This window comes from Brachyistius frenatus, unplaced genomic scaffold (assembly GCF_029030835.1).
Source record: "Brachyistius frenatus isolate BFR_SWC_R1_liver_20210118 unplaced genomic scaffold, ASM2903083v1 Contig_595, whole genome shotgun sequence".
NCBI classification, from domain to species: Eukaryota; Metazoa; Chordata; class Actinopteri; family Embiotocidae; genus Brachyistius; species Brachyistius frenatus.
This window is the reverse complement of record NW_027211194.1, coordinates 1-25,474: the sequence shown is the minus strand read 5'-3', so window position 1 is coordinate 25,474 and position 25,474 is coordinate 1. Positions and strand designations below refer to the sequence as shown.

General features: G+C 39.8%; 3 protein-coding genes across 3 annotated transcripts; all 3 read right to left on the bottom strand.

The window, feature by feature from the left end:
* Positions 1-41: 41 nt before the first annotated feature.
* On the bottom strand, positions 42-2,205 carry LOC138614856 (protocadherin alpha-10-like). The gene has a single exon (XM_069688450.1). The coding sequence runs from the start codon at positions 2,019-2,021 to the stop codon at positions 42-44; it is 1,980 nt and encodes a 659-aa protein (XP_069544551.1). The 5' UTR covers positions 2,022-2,205.
* A 16,723-nt stretch (positions 2,206-18,928) lies between these two features.
* LOC138614860 (protocadherin alpha-8-like) lies at positions 18,929-21,783 on the bottom strand. Its single transcript, XM_069688453.1, has one exon. The coding sequence runs from the start codon at positions 21,595-21,597 to the stop codon at positions 19,180-19,182; it is 2,418 nt and encodes an 805-aa protein (XP_069544554.1). The 5' UTR covers positions 21,598-21,783; the 3' UTR covers positions 18,929-19,179.
* A 244-nt stretch (positions 21,784-22,027) lies between these two features.
* On the bottom strand, positions 22,028-23,833 carry LOC138614862 (protocadherin alpha-3-like). Its single transcript, XM_069688456.1, has one exon. The coding sequence runs from the start codon at positions 23,570-23,572 to the stop codon at positions 22,028-22,030; it is 1,545 nt and encodes a 514-aa protein (XP_069544557.1). The 5' UTR covers positions 23,573-23,833.
* Positions 23,834-25,474: the final 1,641 nt, after the last annotated feature.

The following is a 25,474-nucleotide window of genomic DNA, read 5'->3' as shown; positions in this document are numbered from 1 at the left end:
ACAAAATCCATGCTCGCACTGCGTCTCTTTGTAACAAAGCCCTATGAAACATTTACCTTATATCTCTTGTTGGGTAAAGTCTGAGTTCTGGTAAAAGTGTCTCCTCCGTTAATACTGATCAGTTCACCATCTACAGGTGGAAACGGTCCGGGGAAAACCACTACGTCACTCTTCATCGTGTCTGAGCTGAAACACACGTCATACTGCTGAGTAGATTTGGAGTAAGACCAGCTCCCGTCAGGGTGGGTGGTGATCATTGGGGCGCTGTACCTGCTGAAATCGTCCGTCCTGTGGCATCTGACAGCTATTAAACTGATGAGGCTCAGCAGGAAGATCACTGACACCGACACAATGGCGATCAGCAGATACAGGTTCAGATCCGAGAAGCTGTCCTCCTTTATAGGAACATGTCTGAACTGAGTCTGGATGTCAGCGGTGCTTTCAACCACCACCACATCAATAGACACAGTAGCTGACAGGGAGGGTTCTCCGTTATCAGAAACCAGCACCACCAAGGGGTGAGTTTTCAGGTCATTGTCACTCATTCTCCTCTTAGTCCTGATTTCCCCGGTGCTGGTTCCGATCCTGAACAGGTTGTTTCCTTTGGGCTCAGACAGGTGATAAGAAAGCAGCGCGTTGTATCCAGAGTCTGCGTCTACAGCCCTGATCTTTGCCACAAAGTATCCCGCTTCAGCAGAATAGGGGATGTTCTCACTGTTCACGGAGCCGTGTTCAGAATAGGGCGCCAGAACTGTTGGATTATTATCATTTTCATCCAGAATTAAAACGTTCACAGTCACGTTGCTGCTGAGCGGAGGAACACCAGAGTCTGTGGCCTGAACTTTGAACTGAAACGTTTTTAACTCCTCGTAGTTAAACGACTGCAGGCTGACTATATCTCCTGTCTCTGAGTTGATGTTCACCATTGTAGAGAGTGGCAATGAGTTACTGTTATTACGTATAAGCGAATAACTCACCTGGCCATTTTGATCAACGTCTGCATCAATTGCTGACACAGTTTTTAAAACTGCACCTACAGGACTATTTTCTTTCACATAAACATTGTATATATTTTCTGTAAATATTGGTTTGTTATCATTCACATCAGACACGTGTACATTAATGACGCTCGTGCTGGAGAGAGCGGGGCTGCCTTCATCAGTAGCAGTGATGCTGATATTGTATTGAGATGAACTCTCTCTGTCAAGAGGACCGTCCACAACCAACGAATAGTAATTCTTATAATTTGATTCTAATTTAAAAGGAACGTTGTTTGAAATTCTACAGTTCACCATCCCGTTTTTACCTCCATCGTTATCAAACACTGAAACGAGAGCAATGGCGGTGCCGATGGACGCATCCTCTTTAACAGTGTTCAACAGTGACGTAACTGTAATTTCAGGTGCATTGTCATTGACGTCTAAAACTTCAATCAGTAATTTAGCATGTGAAGTGAGAGGAGAAGAAGCTCCATCACTGGCTTGTACTCGAATCTCAAAAGCATTATTCTGTTCAAAGTCTATGTTCTTTTTATTTATTACAGTCCCTGTTTGTTCGTCTATAGCGAACAGATCAGTCTTTTTATCTCGACCGACCTCACTGAATGAATACAACACTTGTCCATTTGCGCCCGCATCTAAATCAGTAGCGTTTATTGTTATCAATGACGTGCCTATCTTCACATTTTCATAAACGCTGACTTTGTACAGAGTTTGACTGAATACAGGAGCGTTATCATTATTGTCCAACACATTTACAATTATAGTCATACTGCCTGATTTAGCAGGTGTTCCTCCGTCAACAGCAGTCAGTATGAGCCGAATCACAGAGTCTTTTTCTCTGTCTAAAATCTTCCGAAGCACCAGTTCGGGAGTTACGCTCTCTCCTTTATGTGTAGCAAGAGAGAAATGTTCATTTTGACTAAGCTTGTATGTATTTACAGTGTTTTTTTCGACGTCTGCATCATGAGCTTCAGATAATGCAAATTTAGCCCCTACTGCTGTGTTCTCACTGATGTTCATTAATTGTGATGTGCTGAGAAATGATGGGGAATTATCGTTGACATCTAAAATGTATAATTTCAATACGGTACAGTTTTAAAGGATTATTAATAACTGCTTCTACATTACTGTGAACATTTAGGATCCTCTCCGCAGAGCTCCTCCCGATCTATTCTCTCATTCACGTAGAGGACACCCGTCTTTAGATTTACCTCGAAATATTTCCTCTTTGATCCGGCAACGATCTGAAACATGCGGGACTCCAAATCTTGAACATTGAGGTTCAGATCTTTCGCGATATTTCCGACAACAGTCCCCAGATTTACCTCCTCTGAGACGGAGTAAGAGAGCTGTCCAAACACCGCTTTTCCCAGTAACAATCCAGCAAAGCAGGAAATCTTCCTGTGCCTGAAAAATATATCCATCCTGCACTGGAAACATTGAATTGCAACATGGTTCTCGAAGATAAATTGTCAGCTATTCTTTGCCCGACTTTTCATCTTTCATTCATGTCTTTTTTTTTTTTATTAGACCATACATCCCTATATACAGAATCACCCTGTATATTTGTATAGCTGCAATGGATTTCTGAGTAACCACCAAAAATTGTGAAACTACATGATCAATTTTCTTCCCACTGCACCAACATCAGCTTCATCTCCTTTTTTTTCTTTGTTTTTCTCTGTCAGCCTTTTGCCAATACATTTAACTAGGCCCTATATTTCTCCTGCATACATGAATGCAGGAGAGACATCCATGTGTTGTGGTGTGTTTTGTTGTATTTTGTTGTATTTTAGCGTTTTTCCACATTTGAGACAGTAGTCACGGGTTTATGAACGTTCCCTCATTTTGTAATCCCAGGATTACGCTCTAGATTCAGAAACTCCTGTCCTATTTCCATTCTGTGGGAAACATGATTTGATTTGAAAATATTAATAACCGCCCCACAGCTACAGTTGTCTTTTAACCCCCAGACGTAATAATAATAATGGCTCGCAACAGATGACCTGTGTGCTCAATTTCCTAATGTATATAAGGGACAATACCATGTAGTTTCCAACAGTGGGTTAAATTCACATGTAGATTATACAACCACCTAGCTCATCAGACCCAGACAACCCATGATGAAATTCAGTGATTCATAGTTTATTTGTAGGTCACAGTGGATACTGCACCGACCTCACAGGACTTCAGTCTGGATTATCTATCTTTGACAATTGTGCACCGAGTACAGCTGCAGATGAATACAGTGTATGAATGATATCAGAGATTGCTGTACTGAATCCAACAGTGTCTTTTCCAGAGCATGGCCTTTCGACCACGTGAAGGAAATCCTGACTGTCATGGACATGTAAATGGAGGTGAACACACATTATCTCCTCTTTCAAAGATGCAGGTCCTCTAGGAAACATTTGCAGAATGTTCAATAATCAATAAACAGTTGTGTACAAAAAAACAATACAGAAATGATAATTTGCAAACACTTACATTAATCATTCAATAACATTTTAGTTGGTTAACCAGGTCCTTTTTAAGGTAATATTTTTATTTATGAACCTTGTCTGCATTTATTAGTCCCTTTTCCTGAGGACATGATAATTGCATTTGTTGAATAATTAATAGTGCATAAATAGTGCTTTAGAAAAATACACAGTATTTACTTGTATTTACTCTCTGAACATGGGGAGCTGTGCATAATAAATCTAGCAGTTATGTGTGACTGTTAATCTCTGTCTGTGGTTTACCTATCACAAGCTAAAGGAGAAACTGTACGAAGCACCAGGGGCAGTGCGATCAAAGGGGCAGAGGGAGTAGCGAGTAGTAAGTGAGGGGAGGGGGTTGCAGGAGCGGAAGCGGTCAGAAGCAACATTTTAGGCATATCCACTGCATTATTAAAGGAATACCTCCACATATAGTCATCAAATTAGCTTCTTCCTCGCCTCCATCTAAAGATTTCATGATAGTCCTTTGCATAGCCATCAGTAATGTGCACGTTTGTGCGTAAGTGTGTGTTATAAGGAAGTGTACTGTACTGTTCATCTGTGTGTGAGTAGATGGGGGAAGGGTGCTATCTGAACAAGCTCCAAGGCGAGTCTACCCCCACCTCCCCTTTTCCTCTCTCCTTCTGCACAGCTCTCGTCTCCATAGCAACGCCATCTTGGGCACAGACATGGGTGCATATGTGCACAAACAATCACACACGCCCTCTAATACAAAAGCCTTTGAGTTTTTGTTTCAAAATTCATATCATAGTCTAAATAGTAATACATTTGATTCCATGCACACACACACACACACACACACACACACCCAAGCAAACACAAACCATACTCTTGTGCACAGCGGACCAAGCTGTCCAGGGTTGCAGTTGGGCTGCTCATACATTGGTAATGTAGCACTGCAGCAGCATATTCACTATGACAGCACTTTAGCAGCAGCGCCTGCTTCTCTTTCCACCCCCACAGCCCCCGAGAGAGCCTGACCTTTGCATTCAGCCATGCCCAACCCTACCCTCTCTGGGCCAGGGCTCTAGAGACATCCGCCTCCCCCCCCCACCCACCCGTTCCTGCAGTCTGCACACCCCATCCTGCTTCATGTGACGAGACACTGATGTCATATTGCTGCTTTTGTGTGGAGCAGAGCACATCACGACACAAGGGGGCAACCTACTCCTTGTGTATATTTCCTTCTTTATTCAATATCTTCAATATCTTCTTGTACTGAATCATTTTTATTTTTCAGATCTTTTCCTTTCCACTTTTTTCTTTATATGCTGATCCTAATTCATAGGTCTATATTCTCTCTTGATTCTCTAATAAGCAGCAGTGATAATGGCTTATTCAGCACTTGATTTTAGCAACAGTGTCACTGAAACCACACCCAAATGCGGTAGAACACTAATGACTTAGATCCTCTGATAATCTAGCAGAATGAATGGAGATAAGGGGGTAATAAGACTGGCATAATGTAACAGAAACAGGACACAGGGAAATTGTATTGCAGAGTAGGAAAACAAATTAAGTAAAAAAAACAAAAAAAAACACATTGAGGACATCAAAGGTCTAAAAATAGAAAGGAATGTACTTTATATGTTTTATGAGAATTATTTCCCTCTCTATTGTATGTCTTTTAAATCAGCACTGTCAGCAAAGCATGGACACAAATAGAACACCATTAAATACTATATCATCTACAAAAACATTTCTGCAACATATGATATGAATAGAGAGATATGAAGAAAAAGAAAGGCAGAAAAGGATGCTGGGAAAGATTAATCACTCCCAGTATTTAATCCAACTACCACTTAATCATTTATTTCCAAATCTGTGCTTGCCTCCACTGTTTACTGGAGTAAGTAGGACAGGGGCGGGTCCAGGGAAACATGAGCCGGAACAAGATGAAAACCAGGACACTGCAATATGGAGCATGCCCAAACACACACATGCACACAGCAGTGTTCACTCATTTAGAAAGTAATGGCACAATGCCCAAAAATCACATAATTAGTTACTCTACTGTAAATCAACAGACAGAGCAAACAGCACGCCATTGCTCCAATGTTATTGTTCCAGTCTGTGACATGAGCTGTCATCGCCTAATTGGGGTGATAGGACAATAGAATATAGATTTTAACTGAGTAAGTGTTATTCTACATACCTAGTATTCTTAAAACATTTTACATACAGCACTGTGTATTTGTTTTACAATTTTACACATACTTAAGTTTTTATTTGATGTTTCAGCCTCTTTATATTAATGCACCCTCTCTGGCCATTTGTAAAAATGTGCACATCAGTGTACATGGCCTTCTGTTCATAAAAGCCAGACAGAGACTGTGTGTGTGTTATTGAAACTGTTAGGGTGAATCTAATTAGTCATAAGCATCTGTACAGAATAAATGGCGGCATCTCTGAGTGGAGTTTACATGTAGAGAGGACTGAGCAGGGTTTGTGTGAGAGAGGTGTTTGAGAGAGAAATGTAAAATGTGAGAGATACAACTATTCTGCCTGAATTTAATTAATGTGGTTCTTTATTATGAGTCTATAAATGATTCATTTCAAAACAAGTAATCCAGCTAACGAGTTGTTATAGCAGAGATGCAGTCATAGTTTACTCTGCAACAATAGACCATTAATCAAAACTGCCAATAAAACAGGATGTACAATAAGCTTTGGTAACAGCCAGGGTAGCACAGAAATCTGATTGGTCAGCTAGAATCAATGTGACTGCAATGGACACTCTGATTGGCTCCACATTGCACCTAGCGACAAAGGCAGTTTTTGATAGATCTTTCCTTTTACAGGGAGCACCCATAATTGATTCAGTATCCCCCCTCTTGTATCCATGGTGATGCAGATGCAGCCCCTGTCGATGCCCCTCCCTGCATCCCCCTCCAACACATCCCTGTTTATATGCACTCAGTACATATGCCAAAAACGGGGTATTTATTTGTCTCCAAACACATCTATATAAACGCATATGAATTTGAAAATACATGTTACATTTGACTAAAATGCATATAGTTTTCCATATTGTACAGATTTCACTATTTAATTAAAAAAAAGAGAACGTACACGACTCTCTGTACACTTAATATCTCTCTTATTCTCCTTCTCTGTCTTTCACTCACACACTGAAACAGCCTGAATCAAACAATTTTGGAGGGATTAAGAATAAATCTAGCTTTATAGTCAGACATGGATAACCTAGATTTGTCAATCAAACAGTTCACTGGGGAAGAGGGTGTGCACTGTGTATGGTTCATATCAGAGTTGAAAATGGGGCAGGACCTGATATTTATTTTTTTTATCTATAGTGACACACAGACTCACTAACAATACCAGTCAATACACTACCACAAACAGAGCATTAACATGCTGAATAAGTGAATGTATTGACACACAGACACACATAAGAAGAGGCAAGGATTTACAAATTTATGCCACAAGAGGGAGCCTTTACAATCTTTGCTTTTGTTCCCTGGATCAGTTTGCACATGCACACAGGCTGATGTCAGAGGCAGGCAAAGCTATAAAGCGTTATATTAGATTAGCACACTCACACACTCCAAAAATTGTATCAGTAGTATAGATACACTGGCGGGCTTGGTGTCTGCTACACATTTTCTCTGCCTGCGGAAATTAAAATGTCAACTGTCCCAGATAGGAAAGGAGATGTGGCTGGGCTGTGTCTAACAATACCTGCACATTCTCATCCAGCCTGATACATATCAAAACAAAGAGGGAGAGACAGGGAGATAATTCTATCAACTACAGCTGAAGATTATGCAGAATATATTTTAGAGCACTTGCACACAGTGTAGTTTACATCATTGACCCAATCAGGACAAATAAACAACAGCAGCTGTAAATCATAGTTCATCCACACTTTAGTGTCTCATTTTTGTTTTCCTAGGCTCAGCACATTATACCTGTATATATCAATGCAGTATTGTGTAATGTCTATTTTTACTTTCCCATTAGTCATGCAGTATGGAATATTCAGCAGGCAGTGCTGAATGTGAAATACACTGCAGGTGCAGCCTTACAGAGCTGGGGCATGGCCCATTTCTTAAAAAAAATGAATGAATAATAGAGGAGAGTGCTAGCCTGCAGAGAATCTGATGCAGGAAATGGATGAAATGATTTTGTGAAGTTGCTCCACTTTCCACAGAAAATGAAGATAACTATTTATATAATAATGACTTGCCTACCAATCACTTAAGCTTGGGCACAGACACTGTTCGAGAATAGCAAACACCATCTTGCACTTTCATCAGCATCAAAACTTAAACATCTGCAAGGCTGTCACTCCATCGTATGTAGCAAGAGAAACTTCTTATGCTGTGGTGAGGATGTTAACGATATGAGAGCAGCATGACTGTGCCTTTTAGCTTGTATGTGGTATGTTGTATGGGGTATGTGTGCGTGTGTAACGGAGAGAGAAATAGAGGAACTTAGTATACATCCAGTTGTCAGTTGTTATGATCATCTGAATCTATTCTATCTCAATTTAATGCCCACTGATGCAACACCCCTGTAATAAATTTCACCTCCATAATGTTCAGTTTGTTGAAGCTGTTTTAGAGAAGTGTTACTTCATTTTAGTGGTCTGAGGTTGTAATTTGTGATGCTGTTGAACTGTACTGTGCTATTCTGAGAGGTGTTGCTAATGCTGTGTGTCTCCCATTTTGGTCAGATTAATACATATTAGAAATACCACTGTGTAATGCAACACAACCCAAACACAACACATACTAACAGCCTCCTACACACCACAAAGTGGAATTGATTATATCTCCATTTAATGCCCACTGATGCGACAACCCTGTAATAAATTTCACATCCATAATGTTCAGTTTGTTGAAGCTGTTTTAGAGAAGTGTTACTTCATTTTAGTGGTCTGAGGTTGTAATTTGTGGTGCTGTTGAACTGTACTGTGCTATGCTGAGAGGTGTTGCTAATGCTGTGTGTCTCCCATTTGGTCAGATTAATACATATTAGAAATACCTCTGTGTAATGCAGCACAATCCAAACACAACACATACTAACAGCCTCCTACACACCATAAAGTGGAATCAAAATCCCTGCCACAGATTAACATTAAAAATCTTACAGTATTAGCAGCTCAGAAAAAAACATCAACAAAAAAAACGGACTTGATGGATATCCTAGACTTATTAAGCCCATGTGATTTTTAGCAGCCCAAATGAAACTGTGACAGTGAATGCATGGAAAAACAAGGCCGAAGAAAATACATAATAACAATACGAGAACACAAAGTAAAACATAAAATGCAGCCTTAAGTGTGAGTGGTATCCGAACTTGTTTTATATGTTTCCTCCTTTCAGAGCTACTATTCATGGCATCATTAAGATGATTCCACCTAATCGCATTAGAGGAGCAACATAGTTGAATTATCACCTTACACACTTCACAGAAGCCTTAATCCAGGCAGCTGGGAATACTGACAGCCGTGGCAGAATAGAAAGAATACTTGGACACAAATTCCCTATAAAACACCTGAAGGAACAGTGATAATGCTTTGTTACTTTAAATCATTTGAGGTAGCAAATAACGTATTTCCATACAGTACATATGCATATATATATATATATATTTACTATGGTTTCACACATTGTTCCATAAGAAGCACCATTGGCACAACTTCCTACTCTAGTTCTCATTTAGAGGACAAAACAAAGTGAGTGAGGATTAAGACAAACATTAGGGAGTAAACAGGGGTTTAGGGAACAATTACAATCCAGCCTTATCTCAAAGACCCCATTTACAGTAGTCTGTAAACAAGCAGACCAAACTCCTTGTTATTTTGATATCATGTTTTTTAACAACGTTGTTGTTTCTGCACAACTCTGCTCCTCTTACTCACATTAAGCAAATTCTTACTTCATTATCTATAATGTAATGCGTAGATTATCTAGCCCAGAATCTACTGTGGACAAATTAGTCGGGGTGCACAGACTCAGAAAAACACTATTATTGTAATTAAAAATCACTATTCCATGCAATTAAAAGCCACATAAGTCTGCTATTACTCATATTATGTCAGAGTTATGTACAACAGGCCTCAGATTATTCATGACTAATCATTCTATGAATGAATGGCATGCACCTGCATGACCAAAACTAAATTTAATGAAAAGACAATATCTGTCAGAACCCAGCTTAATTTAAATCATCTTTGTAAAATGTAAAGAGCAATACAAATCAATTAATTGTATCTGATGAAAGTAAAGTAAACATACAACAAACAGAATAAAAGAATACATCTTTCCACTTAAATCAGATCATTAGTTTTTGAGAAGATATGTGATAAAGTGATAAAACACTGTTGTTGTAAAATGCTGTGTTGTTTCCTGAAAGTAGCTGTAATGGTAAATATGATCACTATAATCATCATTTGTGCAGCTCATACATACATGTACATGAACAAACTGAAACACTAACATACAGCCTATGGCTCCACAGACACCACAGAGCTTTATCTTTAGACAAGATGAGTCAATTCAGAGCAACATGTGACACAATACATACAATACAAGTAGTTTTTAAATACTTAAACATTTGCGATCCACGGTACAACAACAGAATCAGCCTAACCATACAGAAAGTCCCCTTTAAAAAAAATAAAAAATAATTATACTTATAATCTGATATGATGAACACAAAATATTGTGTTTCTTTATATAACAAACAATCTGACACTGTGACCAAAATGTGCTTTAACATTAACCAAATAACTATAACCGCAAATCAAGTGGTAATGTCACAGGTCGCTTTTTCATAGGGAATTTGTAGATACACAAACAACCTTGGGTCAAGTAATGTTTCTTATCTTTAATTATACATTACGTCCAGTATGTGGAAAATGTAAATGTGACAACATACCAACACATAGGTAAGACAAATAGGGGGAAAGAGAGCATTGAGTGTATTATTAAATATAAAAAAGCACGCCTCTGGATTCTGACTCTGCATACGAAGAAGGACACAAACACGGGCTCACAGTAACAGAGGGTAGATTCAGATTCCTTTGTTATTTTGCTTCAGGACAGAGGCTGTGAAAAGCCATACTGGGCTTGGTTGTGATTCCCCTGTCCCCACTTCTAGTCATAAGGCTGAGAGAAAGAGAAAGGTACTCTGAGATACCCTGCTCCACTCACAGCTTCCGTTTGTAAAGAAAGAGAGGGGGTACTGTATAGAGAGGAGGCTGCTATTGTAGTCAGAAATAGAGGAGAGAAACAACGGTGTGCATGATAGTATGAAGCCTCATAGACAAAACCATTTATTCCCATAGCAATTAGCTACTAAATCAAAAAGAATAACAGACTCAAATGAAAAAGCAAGGCAAGGGAGAACAAGGGAGAGAGCAAACCAGCCTCTAAAACATGACAGCCATTTTCTACCAGCCTGCAGTTCCACAAAGCGACAGGAGGGGGCATAAGCAAGAGTATCAGCCAAAGGAAAACAGGATGCGTAGGAGGACAGGAATGAAGAAAATCAGAGAAAGAGATTCTTTGTGTAAGGAAGAGAACGGAGAGATATGAAGACAGAGACAAGGATTGAACAACTAAACCAGCAAAGTAGAGGAAACGAGTAAAAGGTGATGATGAGAAGGAATACGACTGAGAAAAGTGGGGTAGTGAAAAGAAGGACAAAGGCAGGGGAAAAGAGAGAGAGAGACAGTCGGTGGGAGGAGAGAGTGGGATATGAGTCAGGCGGCAGTAACACTCATTTTCCACACCCATGTCTCATTGTTTTATTCATGCACTGCACCCACTAGATAAGATGGCGGGAAACATGGACGCACATGTTTAGTAATCAGCACAGATGTAAACACACACGCATACGCAAGTGTGTGTGGCTACAGGGATCACAGAAGATATAATCTGCCTAATATCATGTTAAAATAAGACTAGCACTAAACCCAAATGCCCACGCTCCTGATTCATTTTTATGACAGATGGTTCACCTAAAAATAAACCCAGCAGACCAACTTCACAAAATGAAACGCTACATGTGGGATGAGATGAGTGTACAGAGCAGCTCACTAGTTCACATTCAGAAACATAGCCAGAAGGAGCCAAAAGGTGTAAAAATAAGAAGAAAGCAGGGAAGACTATTCACAATGTTGGCATAATTACTGGTTTCTCTCTGTATCTGCATAATCATATCAATGTCATGTGATCACACACTTAATATCAGACCTTGTGCAGCCTGGAGAGACTACAGATCAGTGATTTATATTTCTGTACACACATACAGCTGTCTGCATGACATAGTCCTGCTTCTAATAGAAAAAGGCGGTTTGTAGAAAAACAATCTGATATCAAGTGAAACTTAAAAAAAATATAAATAAAAACAGATGTACAGCTGGACAATCAGACTTGTTTGGGTGTGTCTACTTGCTTTTTTGAAAATGCCTTACAGTTATAACAAATGATTGAACTAATGAGACATACTTGGACAGAATAATAGTTTCTGTATCATTATCTGACAATTTTGTTGTCGTTATGGCCTTACATTGCTTTTAAGATTTTTGTCATTTTTACATTTTTACATTCATTGGCAAGTATAGCAAAAGGGGTAGACAGGAAATATAAAGTGATAAAGCAGGGTTATGACATGCCACACAAAACATAGCTGCACACTTTACAGAAAACAGCCTGTAGCTGTCTTTATTATATATATTTCAACTCCTGGATGACTGTGTGAAAAGCCTGAAATAACAAATACAAATTATGGTTACACTAAATCAGCCATTATCACACATAAAGTCACAGTACACAAACAAAACATTCAGGGGAACAATAAATACACTTGCTAGAAACAAGGCTAAGCAATTGCCCAAGATACTTAGAGGGAGCAACAGGCGAGCCAAACAGCCGCAGGGGAAAGAAACCCTGCAGCAAGAGACTGGATCTCTCTAACAGCCGACATCTGATCTCATCCATGCATGGCCAGAAATAAATACAACATACGGCACTAATCAGACAAGTTTATAGTATTTGTGGTCATACCCCCCATTTACCTCATAGCGAGCAGTGCAAGGATACTGCAGTAAGAAGGCAATCCTCTTATCAAGGCTATATCCAATATCTAAACGGTCGACTCAGGATTTCCCTCACCCATTTAGGCATTCTCTGAGTCACAGATCACAACCTCTATCCCTTAAATCTTGATCCCAGGACACTTCCTGTTTTTAGTGTTGCAACAGGGTAAATTTAAAGTGGATTTTCAGCCAACTGTGTCTAATTTTTCACTGAATGGCTGGCTGTCTTGCATGTAGCCTCGTGCTGACCCGTCAGTCAGTTCAATCCTCCGGGCATGCAGTGATGACCTAAGCACAGCAGCAGATGTTGTGGCTGTATGAGAACTGATGCCAAACAAGACCAGTGCAGACCTGCATCTGTTCTAATCTCTGTTGATTCAAAAAAAAAGAAAACACATGGCGAACTGCACTGCACAATCAGACAAATATAAATATACCTACATGTTGTTTGGCATTGTTGTATATTATTTTTTGTTGCCAGTAATTTATTTCAAATCATATTCTTGGTAAGTGATCAATTCACTTTAAAATAAAGCAAGACAACACATCATCATAATACAGTACCCTGAGCTAGGCTCATATACTCCAGTAAGGATTTAAAATGACACATAAAGATAGTGTGCGCAAATGCTTTTCATTAGTGCAATGCTGTTTATGCTCATAGACGTTGACCCGGATAATACCCTGGAGAAAGGCCTCAGTACCTTGATTAGCTGCAGCAGAGTGATTCTAAAATGAGAATGGCAAGGTCCAACCTATAGGACTCATCCACACAGCTATGAGTCAATGGACTGAGAGGTAATGAAACTGAGGGCTTATATAATCGAGTGGTGGAGAGGATAAAGATCTGATGTACTCACACAATACCAGGCATGAAAGACATGAGGAGCAGACTTTTAAAATTTTTTTTGTATTTATCTTTACTAATTGCTACGACTTAAATGTCAGACGCACTGCACATGCTCACAAATAACACTTGTGTGTCTCTTTATCAACACGAAAGAACCAGGTTTGACCCACATACTGACGAGTAGTGTCTCACTTGGGCCAATTCACATCAAAGCCACACATGGCTCTCAACCAGTCTCGTCATGTTCTAGGACAAATGACAAGAGCGAAAGGAGCTGTGCCAGGGAGTCTTGCCCTACAGTTCTGAATGCAACCTGCAATTTAATTTTTGGCCCTCTGACTCTGATTTTTCCCTCTTATCCCAGAGACAATAATAAAAAAAAATTGTACATCTGCATTTCATGTTGTTACTAGGAAATGTAACGTCATTGTCAAATTGGATAAAAAAATAAAAATAAAAAAAAAGATTATTTTCTGGACTGTTTGAGGGGAGCATTTGGTTGAAATCTCCGTCACTGTCAAGTGTTTCTGGAAAGAAACACAGAGTTCAGGATTTACATTTTCATATTCAAGATTCAAAGTTAAAGTCATAGTTAAATAATTTACAGTCAGTCTAACTCAATATAGAGAGACACATTTCACATCTTTGCCCAACCTTTTTCTGCCACTCGTCGGTCAAAGTACAGCACTACAAAGAGATAAACAAATAGCTTATTGACCACACACACTATAAGCTGTACTGCAGCAGTGCCTGCTCGCTGACATTCCCAATAACATCCTCCTGATTCAACAATACCAAATCACCTGAATGTCTGCAGAGAGGAACTGCTGATACAGACACTCACTAGCACAAGGACACACAGGGTGAGCACACATAGTATGAGCCCAGATAACAAACTGTTCCGCAACATCTGGACAGCATGCAGTTTATGTTGCTGAATACAGATGTTCAACGCAATGCACAGTGTATTAGTGAAGAACCAAAGTTAAAGTAGCACTTCACTTCCTCCACAGAGACACATCAACTTAATAGCTGCAGTGTAAAATAACTCTCCAGTTAAACTTGCTTACTGTGATTGTTGATTACAAAATAAAATATCCAGTGACACAGAAAAAAAAAAAAAAAGTTGATTAGCACTATGAATTAATGTAGTGTGCGTATCACAAGAGATGACAAAAATAAGCAAAGAGAAAATTAAAAAATAATTCCATAAAACATTGTTCTAGAAAGACAACTGTGTTTACTATTAATTGTAAAATAGTTTGTAGTACTGTGCCTGGAGCTGTGTTGCAATGCCAGATGTAACTCAACACCACTTGTGTGCTGTAGCAGTGCAGAAAAAAGGTCTGGCTAACAAACATATTAGGGTTGTTACTGAAACATATCAGGAGCAGGCCTAACCTGTTATAAGTTCCTTTGGTCCCTTTTTTTTTTTTTAAATACACAGCTGAAGGAATATTATCAAATACATGAGTCATCACCCACCTCCACGATTCAGCTCCAGCAAAATTTTAAATCATGCATAGTGCTTGATTAACAGATTTAATGAAGGCTTGTGATGTTCTTTTCAGAAAAAGCAATAAAATCTAACAGTCAAATAGTGGGAGGATTTATTTCAGTGGCTTTCAATTACTGACCTGATAAAACAAAGCTATGCAAGGTTTGCAGGAGATGGTCTGAATACAATGGAGAGAAGGATGTTTCACAAATAGCAATGTTAAGTTGGGACAGAGTATGTCGAGACTTAAAGTTTGCATCGAAGATTTAGAGGAACGCAGATTTTTAGTCTCAGTACAAATCTACTATGTTACTTGTACAATTAAACACCCAGCGAGGGAACTGGCATGAGTCAGACAGTGTTATTGTTTGTTTGGTTTTGCACGTTTGTGAGCTGTCCTGTTTGCCTTTTACATCTCTGTGATAAAAGTTTGATCTGGGACTAAAAATGAAATATATTAAGAAGGAAGATGCCGGGTACAGTTGTCTTGTTTATAATGCTTGTGGCACAAAAGCTTGAACTAGTCATGACATTTTTTTTTTAATTTTGATCGATATTCGAAAAAATATTTTCAGTCAATGCAGGGCATCAGATTTTTTTGTGCATGGCTTTGATTGATGTAATTGTCTTACAGTCCTGTAGGTGTGTCTTTATTTATCTTTTTGTGAGGCACTACAGCACCAAGGGAGTGTGCTGTCCTTATGCTCTTGTTCTCTGTCTCACTTGCTATCCATCCATTCTGTGAAAGTGCCTTTCAATAAAGAGGATTATGTGAGTATGTGCGATGTGTTGTTGTGTGTGTGTCATTGAGCACACGCCTGCATGTGTGTGAAGTGTGGACATAAATATAGTAGCTGTTTTTGTTGTACAGTGGTACGTGTGTAAATTAGATTATCGTCACTGCGGCTGACCCCAATATGAGCGGCGCCATCTTCAAACAAAGCTGCAGCAGTAAGAAGGAATGTGCCCTACTGACACACAACAGCACTTTCAGCATTCACAGCCACAACCCCACAGGCATGAGCCACCGCAGTACAGAGTTAACGAGCATGTGGCAGAGCGAGAAAGGAGATAGACCGCAAGAAGAAAGTCAGAAAACAACAGGGAGAAAGAGAAGGGCAGCGTATGAAGGAGGAAACAGAGAACAGATAAAAGTGGGAAAAGGAGGCCAAGAGAGAGGTGGAGGAGGGGAAGGATGGGGAGGGGAAAAGCGTAGTGATATCCGTATGGCAGGAAAGGAATAGTGTGGAGATGGAAGAGAAGCTGCAGAAACAGAGGAAGGATAAGCTGGCTAGAACAGAGTGTCAGAGGAATCTGACAAAAGGTAAACAGTTTGTTGGGGCAACTAAAAAGCGCCTGTAAAATTAAAAGGAGATAATATAGCACATTTTATAAGGTAAAATGTGGGAAGGTGGATGCAGAAAAAGTTGGAGGAGCAAAGGCACGTGGAAAAGAATTTGTTTTAGAGAGAGTTGTCACCATGTGTGAATTACAGTTCATACAACACCCCTGCTGTAACAGTTTCCCTTCTTATCGTGCTCTACATTATACTGAATGCGGTTTAGTGAGGAAAGTGTTCTCACCCACTTAACAAAGGCAACATACTGTAGTCAGACACACAAAGGTCATTGCGCTGTGAATGATTTTTTTCGTGTAGACACCCAGCATGCAAACACAATTTCACAGATGTGCTGAGCCAGCCAGGCAAACAGACAAAGCCACTGGAGCAAGCAGCCACACCCCCGCCAAAGAGAGCATACACAATGAATCTCCTCATTTACAGCAATCAAAAGAAAGATCAAACAGTAGAAGAACATTTAAAAATATATTTTTATGGTAGATTCACACAATGTGTTGATTAATCTGAGGACTAATGCCCATCCCTGTGTGCTTAAATTCTGAATGACCCTAGTTACAATTCATCCATTCCTCTTCCTCTCTGTTTTTTTTTTTTTCCTCTGACAACTATGCAAGCAAAATACCATGGCAACGGAATAAAAAATGACTTATAATTTAGTAAGACATGTACTTTTAGTTCGGAGTTTAACCGGACACAGCCATTGTGACCTGCTGTCATCACCATGCACTTGTTTGTTGTAATGACATGCATTTTGAATCACATCTTTTCCGGGCATCTGTGGTCCAGGCATAGTTTAGTGCTGCTACTGCTGCACTGCAACAGGCATGATGTCACAAACACTTTCTAACACACAAAAATACATGCAAATAAAATATTTATATGTGCACACACACAGAGAGGCAGTTATTGCAGTCTAGTGGAGCTGGATAAAATGGGAAAGAGGAACTGTCGAGTAAGTGTGTGAAGCCACTCCACTTCATGAAGTAAATCTTTACTCTGAATCTGAACTGGTCCTTTGTCTTCCTGTTTCCATACGCCACTTTAGCTTGCTGCTTTATTTCACATGCTACTCGGTGGGTCAAAATATATCATCAGCTCTCAGCACAGACACATTTAATGGCAGTTTAACATACATGTTTTTTGCCTGTCATTTTCTAGGGAGGAAATCTAAGGTTGACCCAGTTGTTTGAGAGAAAAGATTAACTAAATACTATAAAAATATCTAATTAGAAGCTTATCGATTCCTGCCTTCACTATTGCTTCAATATCTGCACCATCTGCTGCCTGATTTGCAAGGGAGATTTCATTAACATAATCCTGGTGTTTCTATCGAAATAAACCCATTTTCATTAAATATTGTGAGATGTCTATAGATCAACCATTTCCCCTCCCCCTCATTGACTGCTCTCTATCCCTCCCTCCCTCCCTCGTTCATCCTCTTCCGCTGCTGTTGCTAAGACTGCTGAGCGCATGTTAGTCTGTGGAAACCAGTAGACTCTGAGAGGTGGATCTCCTGGTGTGTTGCTATGGGCAACACACAATGTTCGGCAGAGAATCAGCCCAGAAGTCGAGCATGCAGACCATCACACATGTGATAAAGTATGACCTATTTTTCAGTGAATCAAAAGGGAGCATGTGCTATGAAGACTGCGTGTCGTATATACATAACCAGTATACGCTTGTTTACATCACTGTCTAGTATTTTTCAAGTCTAAAGCACAATCTAATTCATTGAAGAACAGTACAATACTGCTTGCATTTCAGTCCTTGGATGAATTGAGATCCCTTCGATGCAAAATGTCCCAACCCCACCTGACTGGCTGCACATTGTGATTCACTGCACACGCGCCTCAGGCTCTCTCTGCCCCTCTCTCGATCTTAGCTCCAGCCATTCATGTCCATTGAATCACCTCCACTACATCAGCCATCATAAGATCTCAAGTAACTCTGTTAGCTGCTCGTCACTCCCTTTACACACATGTAACAAACCTTATAGATATAGGCTAGACAGGCCCAATGAGAGAAATTGTACATAAATGTTGTGCAAGTGTGTAAAACACACGAAGCACAATTTCTCTAAACTAATGATACATAGTTGTTTGTTTTTTACAAACATATGAATATTTCAAAACTAAAGAAAAATTACATCGTATCTGATGTGGAGGAACAGATGAAGTAGCTTGAATAAGGCAGATGTTAAAAGTTTCAACACTAGATGCAGGAACAAACTTATTTATATGAAGATAAGCAAACACAGAAGGTTACTGAAACAAGCTATATTCTAAAAAAGTAGTATAAACCTTTCTTTGGTTACAAATCTGCTAATGTGAGTAATTTATTATGTACCCAAGCATTTATTTGACCAACAGACTAAAACGTATGGCCCAAAGTAGGCCTATTTTATTGTAGAAATATGCATAGTTGGTCAGTTTAATCGCAATTTATACAAAGTATTCAGATAAGATGACATAAAAACAGAAATGCAGGGTAAAAAAAAAAAGTGTGTTTGTGTTCTTTTATAATGTTAAGTACGAGGGTAGGTACTAGTTGAGGCAGCATGAACCCTATATTCTGACTGGACAAACTATTATTTCATAGCAATACACAATATTGCTTAACTTTGGGTAAAATATGGAGAAATTAAAGGATTTTTTTTTATATATATATATAAATTATGAAGGCTAATTATATGTTCTACCTACATATAGGGACCACAGCTTTAAAGTACTAACACAACACACAAACTGTAGTTTAAACAACCATACAGCCACCTGTAAACCAACAACTTGTGCTCATCAACACCTCCTTCTCTCAATGATGTGCCTGCTGTCCATTTGTACGCAACTATTCTCAAAAGATGGTGTGATTTCATGCAGCATTCACACTTAAATCAACAGGATCAACATTCACATTTATCATAACCATTCAAACCATAACTGTCTTGAAATGCGGTTATCTTTCTTACCTCTTCAGCAGTACGTCTCCTGTCAGGGAGCATTAGAGTATTCGCGTGGCTACCCGGAACTATAGTAGATCCTATACTCATTCTGGGTCCAACTAACATGTAGCGTTTGTCTCCAGATCTGTACTGGATGCTGTGACACAGTGTCCCATCATAATTAGTCTCTTGTAGATATTTAGAAGTATAGTCTGTGGTTTTAGAGCACTGCATTGCAATCAGCACGATGATACTGATGAGAAAAAGTACAGAAACTGAGCCCAAAGTTATCATCAGGTAAAAAGTCACGTTATTATCTTCATCATCTTTTGCTGCACTTTTAACATCAGAAGCTGCAAAAGCCTCTTTGGGCTCCACAAGTTTGACGATCACAGTAGCTGTTGCTGAGAGGGAAACGTTGCCATTGTCTTTCACCAGTATGATCAGTTTATGTTCAGCCTCGTCTGTCTCTGTGAAGGAGCGAAGTGTTCTGATCTGTCCTGTATAGCGGTCCAAACCAAAGAGACTGTGGTCAGTAACTTCCTGCAGTGAAAACAGCAACCAGCCGTTATATCCTATATCAGCGTCATAGGCTCTGACTTTAGTCACCAAGTGTCCTGCGTTCACATTGCGGGGAATCTCCTCCACACCTTCAGCAGAACCGTTGGAGCTGACTGGATACAGGATGACTGGAGCGTTGTCGTTCTGATCCAGAATGAACACGTTCACTGTGACGTTGCTGCTCAGTGACGGAGTTCCAGAATCTGTGGCGACAACTTGGAACTGGAAAGTTTTCAGGGTTTCAAAGTCAAAACTTTTCAGCGCCACAATATCTCCATTTTCAGAGTTAATGTTTAAAAATGAACTAAATTTTTTGTGTTCGTCCCCGTTTCTCACAATATTATATGATATGAGAGCATTCTCACCCTCATCACTATCATAAGCACTCACAAAAAATAAAGAGGTTCCTGCAATGTTGTTCTCAGCAACATAAAAAGTATATGGATTTATTGAAAACTCTGGACTGTTATCATTCACATCTGATACTGTCACACTTATTATTCTGTGAGATGACAAAGATGGTTCACCAGCATCTTTTGCAACTATTGTTACATCATATTTGGACTGATGCTCTCTGTCTAGCAGAGATTTAGTGACTATAGAGTACATATTTTCTTGTAAAGAAGGTGTTAACGTGAAAGGTACATCCTCACTTATAGAACAGATTACCTTTCCATTTAAACCTGAATCATTATCATTCACACTAATAAGTGCTACTGTCCTTCCAAGTTTGGAGTCCTCTGGAATTGCACTTGAAAAGGATGTCACCTCAATCTCAGGTGAGTTATCATTCAGATCCACAATAGTTATGATAACACTTTTGTCTGTTGCCAGGGGGACTGTTCCTTTGTCTGAAGCTTTAATATCAATTTCATATCTGTATTTAACTTCAAAATCTAAGAGTCCTTTAACAATAATTTCACCAGTTTTCGCATCAACTTCAAAAAGTTTACGTATTTTGCTATTCACATTATTACCGAACGAATAAACGACATCCCCATTTAAATCATCATCTAAATCCGTGGCATTCACCTGTATGATAGTTGTGCCAACAGGAGAATTTTCATTAAGCACCGCAGCATACGAGTCTCTTACAAAAACGGGCATGTTGTCATTTACATCCAACACATTAATAATAATTCCCATCGTTCCTGATCTAGCAGGCTTTCCTCCATCAATAGCTGTCAGCAGCAATCTATGACTTCTTGCAGCCTCTTTGTCCAGCGGTTTGTGCAAATACAGAACAGGAATTTTGCCATCCTGTCCTCTATCTTTAACCTCCAAACGAAAGTGATCATTTTGACTGAGCTTATACAGTTGAATAGAAAACATGTCGCTGTCTGGATCACGGGCGCCTTGCAGTTGAAATCTTGCGCCAGGTAAAGCAGATTCGGAAATCTCTAAATGCGTCTCGTTGTCGGAGAAGGTGGGGGAGTGATCGTTTACATCTAACACCTCAATGCCGACGTAGTGCACCTCCAACGGATTCTCCAACACAGCCTTTATGTTAATAATGCAGGTGGTAATCCGTTCGCACACTTCCTCTCGGTCTATCTTTCGGTTAACGTGTAAGATGCCATTACTGTTGAGCTGAAACAGGGGTTCGGTAGATCCAGAAACGATGCGAAATCCTCTGGCATTCAAAGCGCTGATGTCCAGCCCCAAATCTTTAGCGATATTCCCCACAACGGCACCCACCGTAAGCTCCTCGGGAATAGAGTATCGCAGCTGTGCCGAAGCAATATTAAAAGTAAGACCCAGCGAAACAAAAAGGACGACCATGCGCTCCAACCATGCTCTGCGTCCTCGTCGTGCCATGGTGAATTCAAGCAAGAAACCAAAGAAAACGAACAAGAGGGTTTGACATTAAAACGCGAGTCTACCCAGGAGCACGCGTTTCCCCCCAAAATTGTATTGGATGAAAATATTATATTGGATATTATTCTTTTAGAAATAAATGTTGTCAAGGAGTCTCAGATTTGAAGCCATCGCCCTATGAAGCTCAAGTGCACCCTGTCGCAAAATAGCACCGAACTACTGACGTAGAAGATGTTAAACCGAGGTTCGTTTATTTTCACAAGCAGTGACACCAAGCGAGCTGACGTTACAATGCAGATACATTTTAAGAGATAATATTTCATATCATATTCGCAGTGTTTAAACGTCTTAACCTGCTGAAGATACAAACATAAAAGGGCAAAAGAGTGAATTTAATACTTTTTTTCAGATTTTATGAAATGCACTAGGATTAGACGTGAACTTGATTCGATTGCAACCTATATACTCTTACCTCTCCAGATGTTCTCCTCCTGTCAGGGAGCACTAGAGTATTCGCATGACTTCCAGGGACTATAGTAGATCCTATACTCATTCTGGGTCCAACTAACATGTAGCGTTTGTCTCCAGATCTGTACTGGATGCTGTGACACAGTGTCCCATCATAATTAGTCTCTTGTAGATATTTAGAAGTATAGTCTGTGGTTTTAGAGCACTGCATTGCAATCAGCACGATGATACTGATGAGAAAAAGTACAGAAACTGAGCCCAAAGTTATCATCAGGTAAAAAGTCACGTTATTATCTTCATCATCTTTTGCTGCACTTTTAACATCAGAAGCTGCAAAAGCCTCTTTGGGCTCCACAAGTTTGACGATCACAGTAGCTGTTGCTGAGAGGGAAACGTTGCCATTGTCTTTCACCAGTATGATCAGTTTATGTTCAGCCTCGTCTGTCTCTGTGAAGGAGCGAAGTGTTCTGATCTGTCCTGTATAGCGGTCCAAACCAAAGAGACTGTGGTCAGTAACTTCCTGCAGTGAAAACAGCAACCAGCCGTTATATCCTATATCAGCGTCATAGGCTCTGACTTTAGTCACCAAGTGTCCTGCGTTCACATTGCGGGGAATCTCCTCCACACCTTCAGCAGAACCGTTGGAGCTGACTGGATACAGGATGACTGGAGCGTTGTCGTTCTGATCCAGAATGAACACGTTCACTGTGACGTTGCTGCTCAGTGACGGAGTTCCAGAATCTGTGGCGACAACTTGGAACTGGAAAGTTTTCAGGCTTTCAAAGTCAAAACTTTTCAGCGCCACAATATCTCCATTATCAGAGTTTATGTTGAGAAATGATGTCACTTTATTTTCTCCACCTCCATCTCTGACAATATGATAGGATATAAGAGCATTGTCATTGTCATCACGATCAGAAGCTTTAACAGAAAACACTGAGGCTCCTGGATCATTACCCTCAGTGACATAGAAAGTATACGGGCTCAGTGAAAACTCTGGACTGTTGTCATTCACATCTGACACCACAACGCTTATTGTCTTTTCAGATGATAATGGAGGTTGACCAGCATCTTTTGCAATTATTGTCAGGACATAATGAGACTGTTTCTCTCTGTCCAGAGGAGATTTGGTCACTAATGAAAACATTTTATCTTTTAAGGATGGTGATAAAATGAACGGGACATCCTCGTTTACAGTACAAATAATTTTCCCATTCAGACCAGAGTCCAAGTCATTTACACTGATCAGGGCAACTGTAGTTCCAGGTCTGGAATCTTCAGGGATGGAGCTGGAAAATGAGGTCACCTCAATCTCAGGTGCATTATCATTCACGTCAACTATTTTGACAATGACGCCTTTCTCTGTAGTTAGTGGAGCGAACCCTTTATCTGATGCCTGAATTTCTATCTCATATTCATCCATCTCCTCATAGTCTATTAAAGCTTTCACAGTTAACTCTCCCGTTAATGAATTGATATTGAATAGATTTAACATATTTTGATTCATGCTCTTGCTAAAAGAGTAAACTACATCTCCGTTTGGACCGTCATCTAAATCAGTTGCATTTACCTGAATGACTGTTTTACCTACTGGAGCATTTTCATTTAGCGTCACAGAATAAGCATCTTTAGAGAAAATAGGTGCATTATCGTTAACATCCAAAACATTTACCAGAATATCATATCACCAGATTTTGGAGGTTTACCTCCATCCAGGGCAGTCAGTATTAATGAGTGAATTTCTGTAGTTTCTCTGTCTAAAGATTTTTGAACAACCAATATTGGTATTTTACCATCGTCTCCTTTATCTTTAACTTCCAAACGGAAATGATCGTTGTGGCTGAGTTTATATTGCTGCACGGAGAAATGACCACTGTCTCGATCCCGCGCAGCTTTTAGCTGAAATCGTGCTCCGGGCAACACGGACTCTGAAATCTCCAGTCTTTTATCTTTCTCTGGGAAAATAGGTGAATGGTCATTTATATCCAGAACTTCCACTTCAACATAATGAACCTCCAGCGGGTTTTCCAGCACCGTTTTCACATTTATCACACACGTACTGCTCTGTGCACACACCTCTTCTCTGTCAATCTTTCGGCTCACGTACAGGATGCCATCGTTTTGATTCACATGAAAAAGAGGATCCGCATCACTGGAAACAATCCGATACTTCCTGTCTTTCAGGGTGCTTTTATCTAATCCCAAATCCTTTGCTATGTTTCCAACCACAGTTCCTTCTTTAGTTCCTCCAGAGATGGAATATCTTAGCGGACCAAAGTATGTGTGTTACCACAATTACCTCAGATGTTCTCCTCCTGTCAGGAAGCACGAGAGTATTCGCATGACTTCCAGGGACTATAGTAGATCCTATACTCATTCTGGGTCCAACTAACATGTAGCGTTTGTCTCCAGATCTGTACTGGATGCTGTGACACAGTGTCCCATCATAATTAGTCTCTTGTAGATATTTAGAAGTATAGTCTGTGGTTTTAGAGCACTGCATTGCAATCAGCACGATGATACTGATGAGAAAAAGTACAGAAACTGAGCCCAAAGTTATCATCAGGTAAAAAGTCACGTTATTATCTTCATCATCTTTTGCTGGACTTTTAACATCAGAAGCTGCAAAAGCCTCTTTGGGCTCCACAAGTTTGACGATCACAGTAGCTGTTGCTGAGAGGGAAACGTTGCCATTGTCTTTCACCAGTATGATCAGTTTATGTTCAGCCTCGTCTGTCTCTGTGAAGGAGCGAAGTGTTCTGATCTGTCCTGTATAGCGGTCCAAACCAAAGAGACTGTGGTCAGTAACTTCCTGCAGTGAAAACAGCAACCAGCCGTTATATCCTATATCAGCGTCATAGGCTCTGACTTTAGTCACCAAGTGTCCTGCGTTCACATTGCGGGGAATCTCCTCCACACCTTCAGCAGAACCGTTGGAGCTGACTGGATACAGGATGACTGGAGCGTTGTCGTTCTGATCCAGAATGAACACGTTCACTGTGACGTTGCTGCTCAGTGACGGAGTTCCAGAATCTGTGGCGACAACTTGGAACTGGAAAGTTTTCAGGGTTTCAAAGTCAAAACTTTTCAGCGCGGATATTTGTCCATTATCAGAATTGATATTTAAAAATGCAGCCATTTTTAGTTGACTACCTTCCTCTCGCAATATATGATACGTTAAAGCTGCATTTTCATTCAAATCTTTATCTGAAGCAGAAACAGAAAATATTGAGTTTCCAGGCACGTTATTTTCTACCAGGTAAAGTTCAATTGGATTTTGCAAAAATTCGGGAATATTATCATTCACATCTGATACATGAATGCTCAGAGTTTTATAATGTGGACAAGGGAGGCTCACCACAGTCTGTAGCTGTTATTGTTATTTCATAATGAGACAACTGCTCTCGAT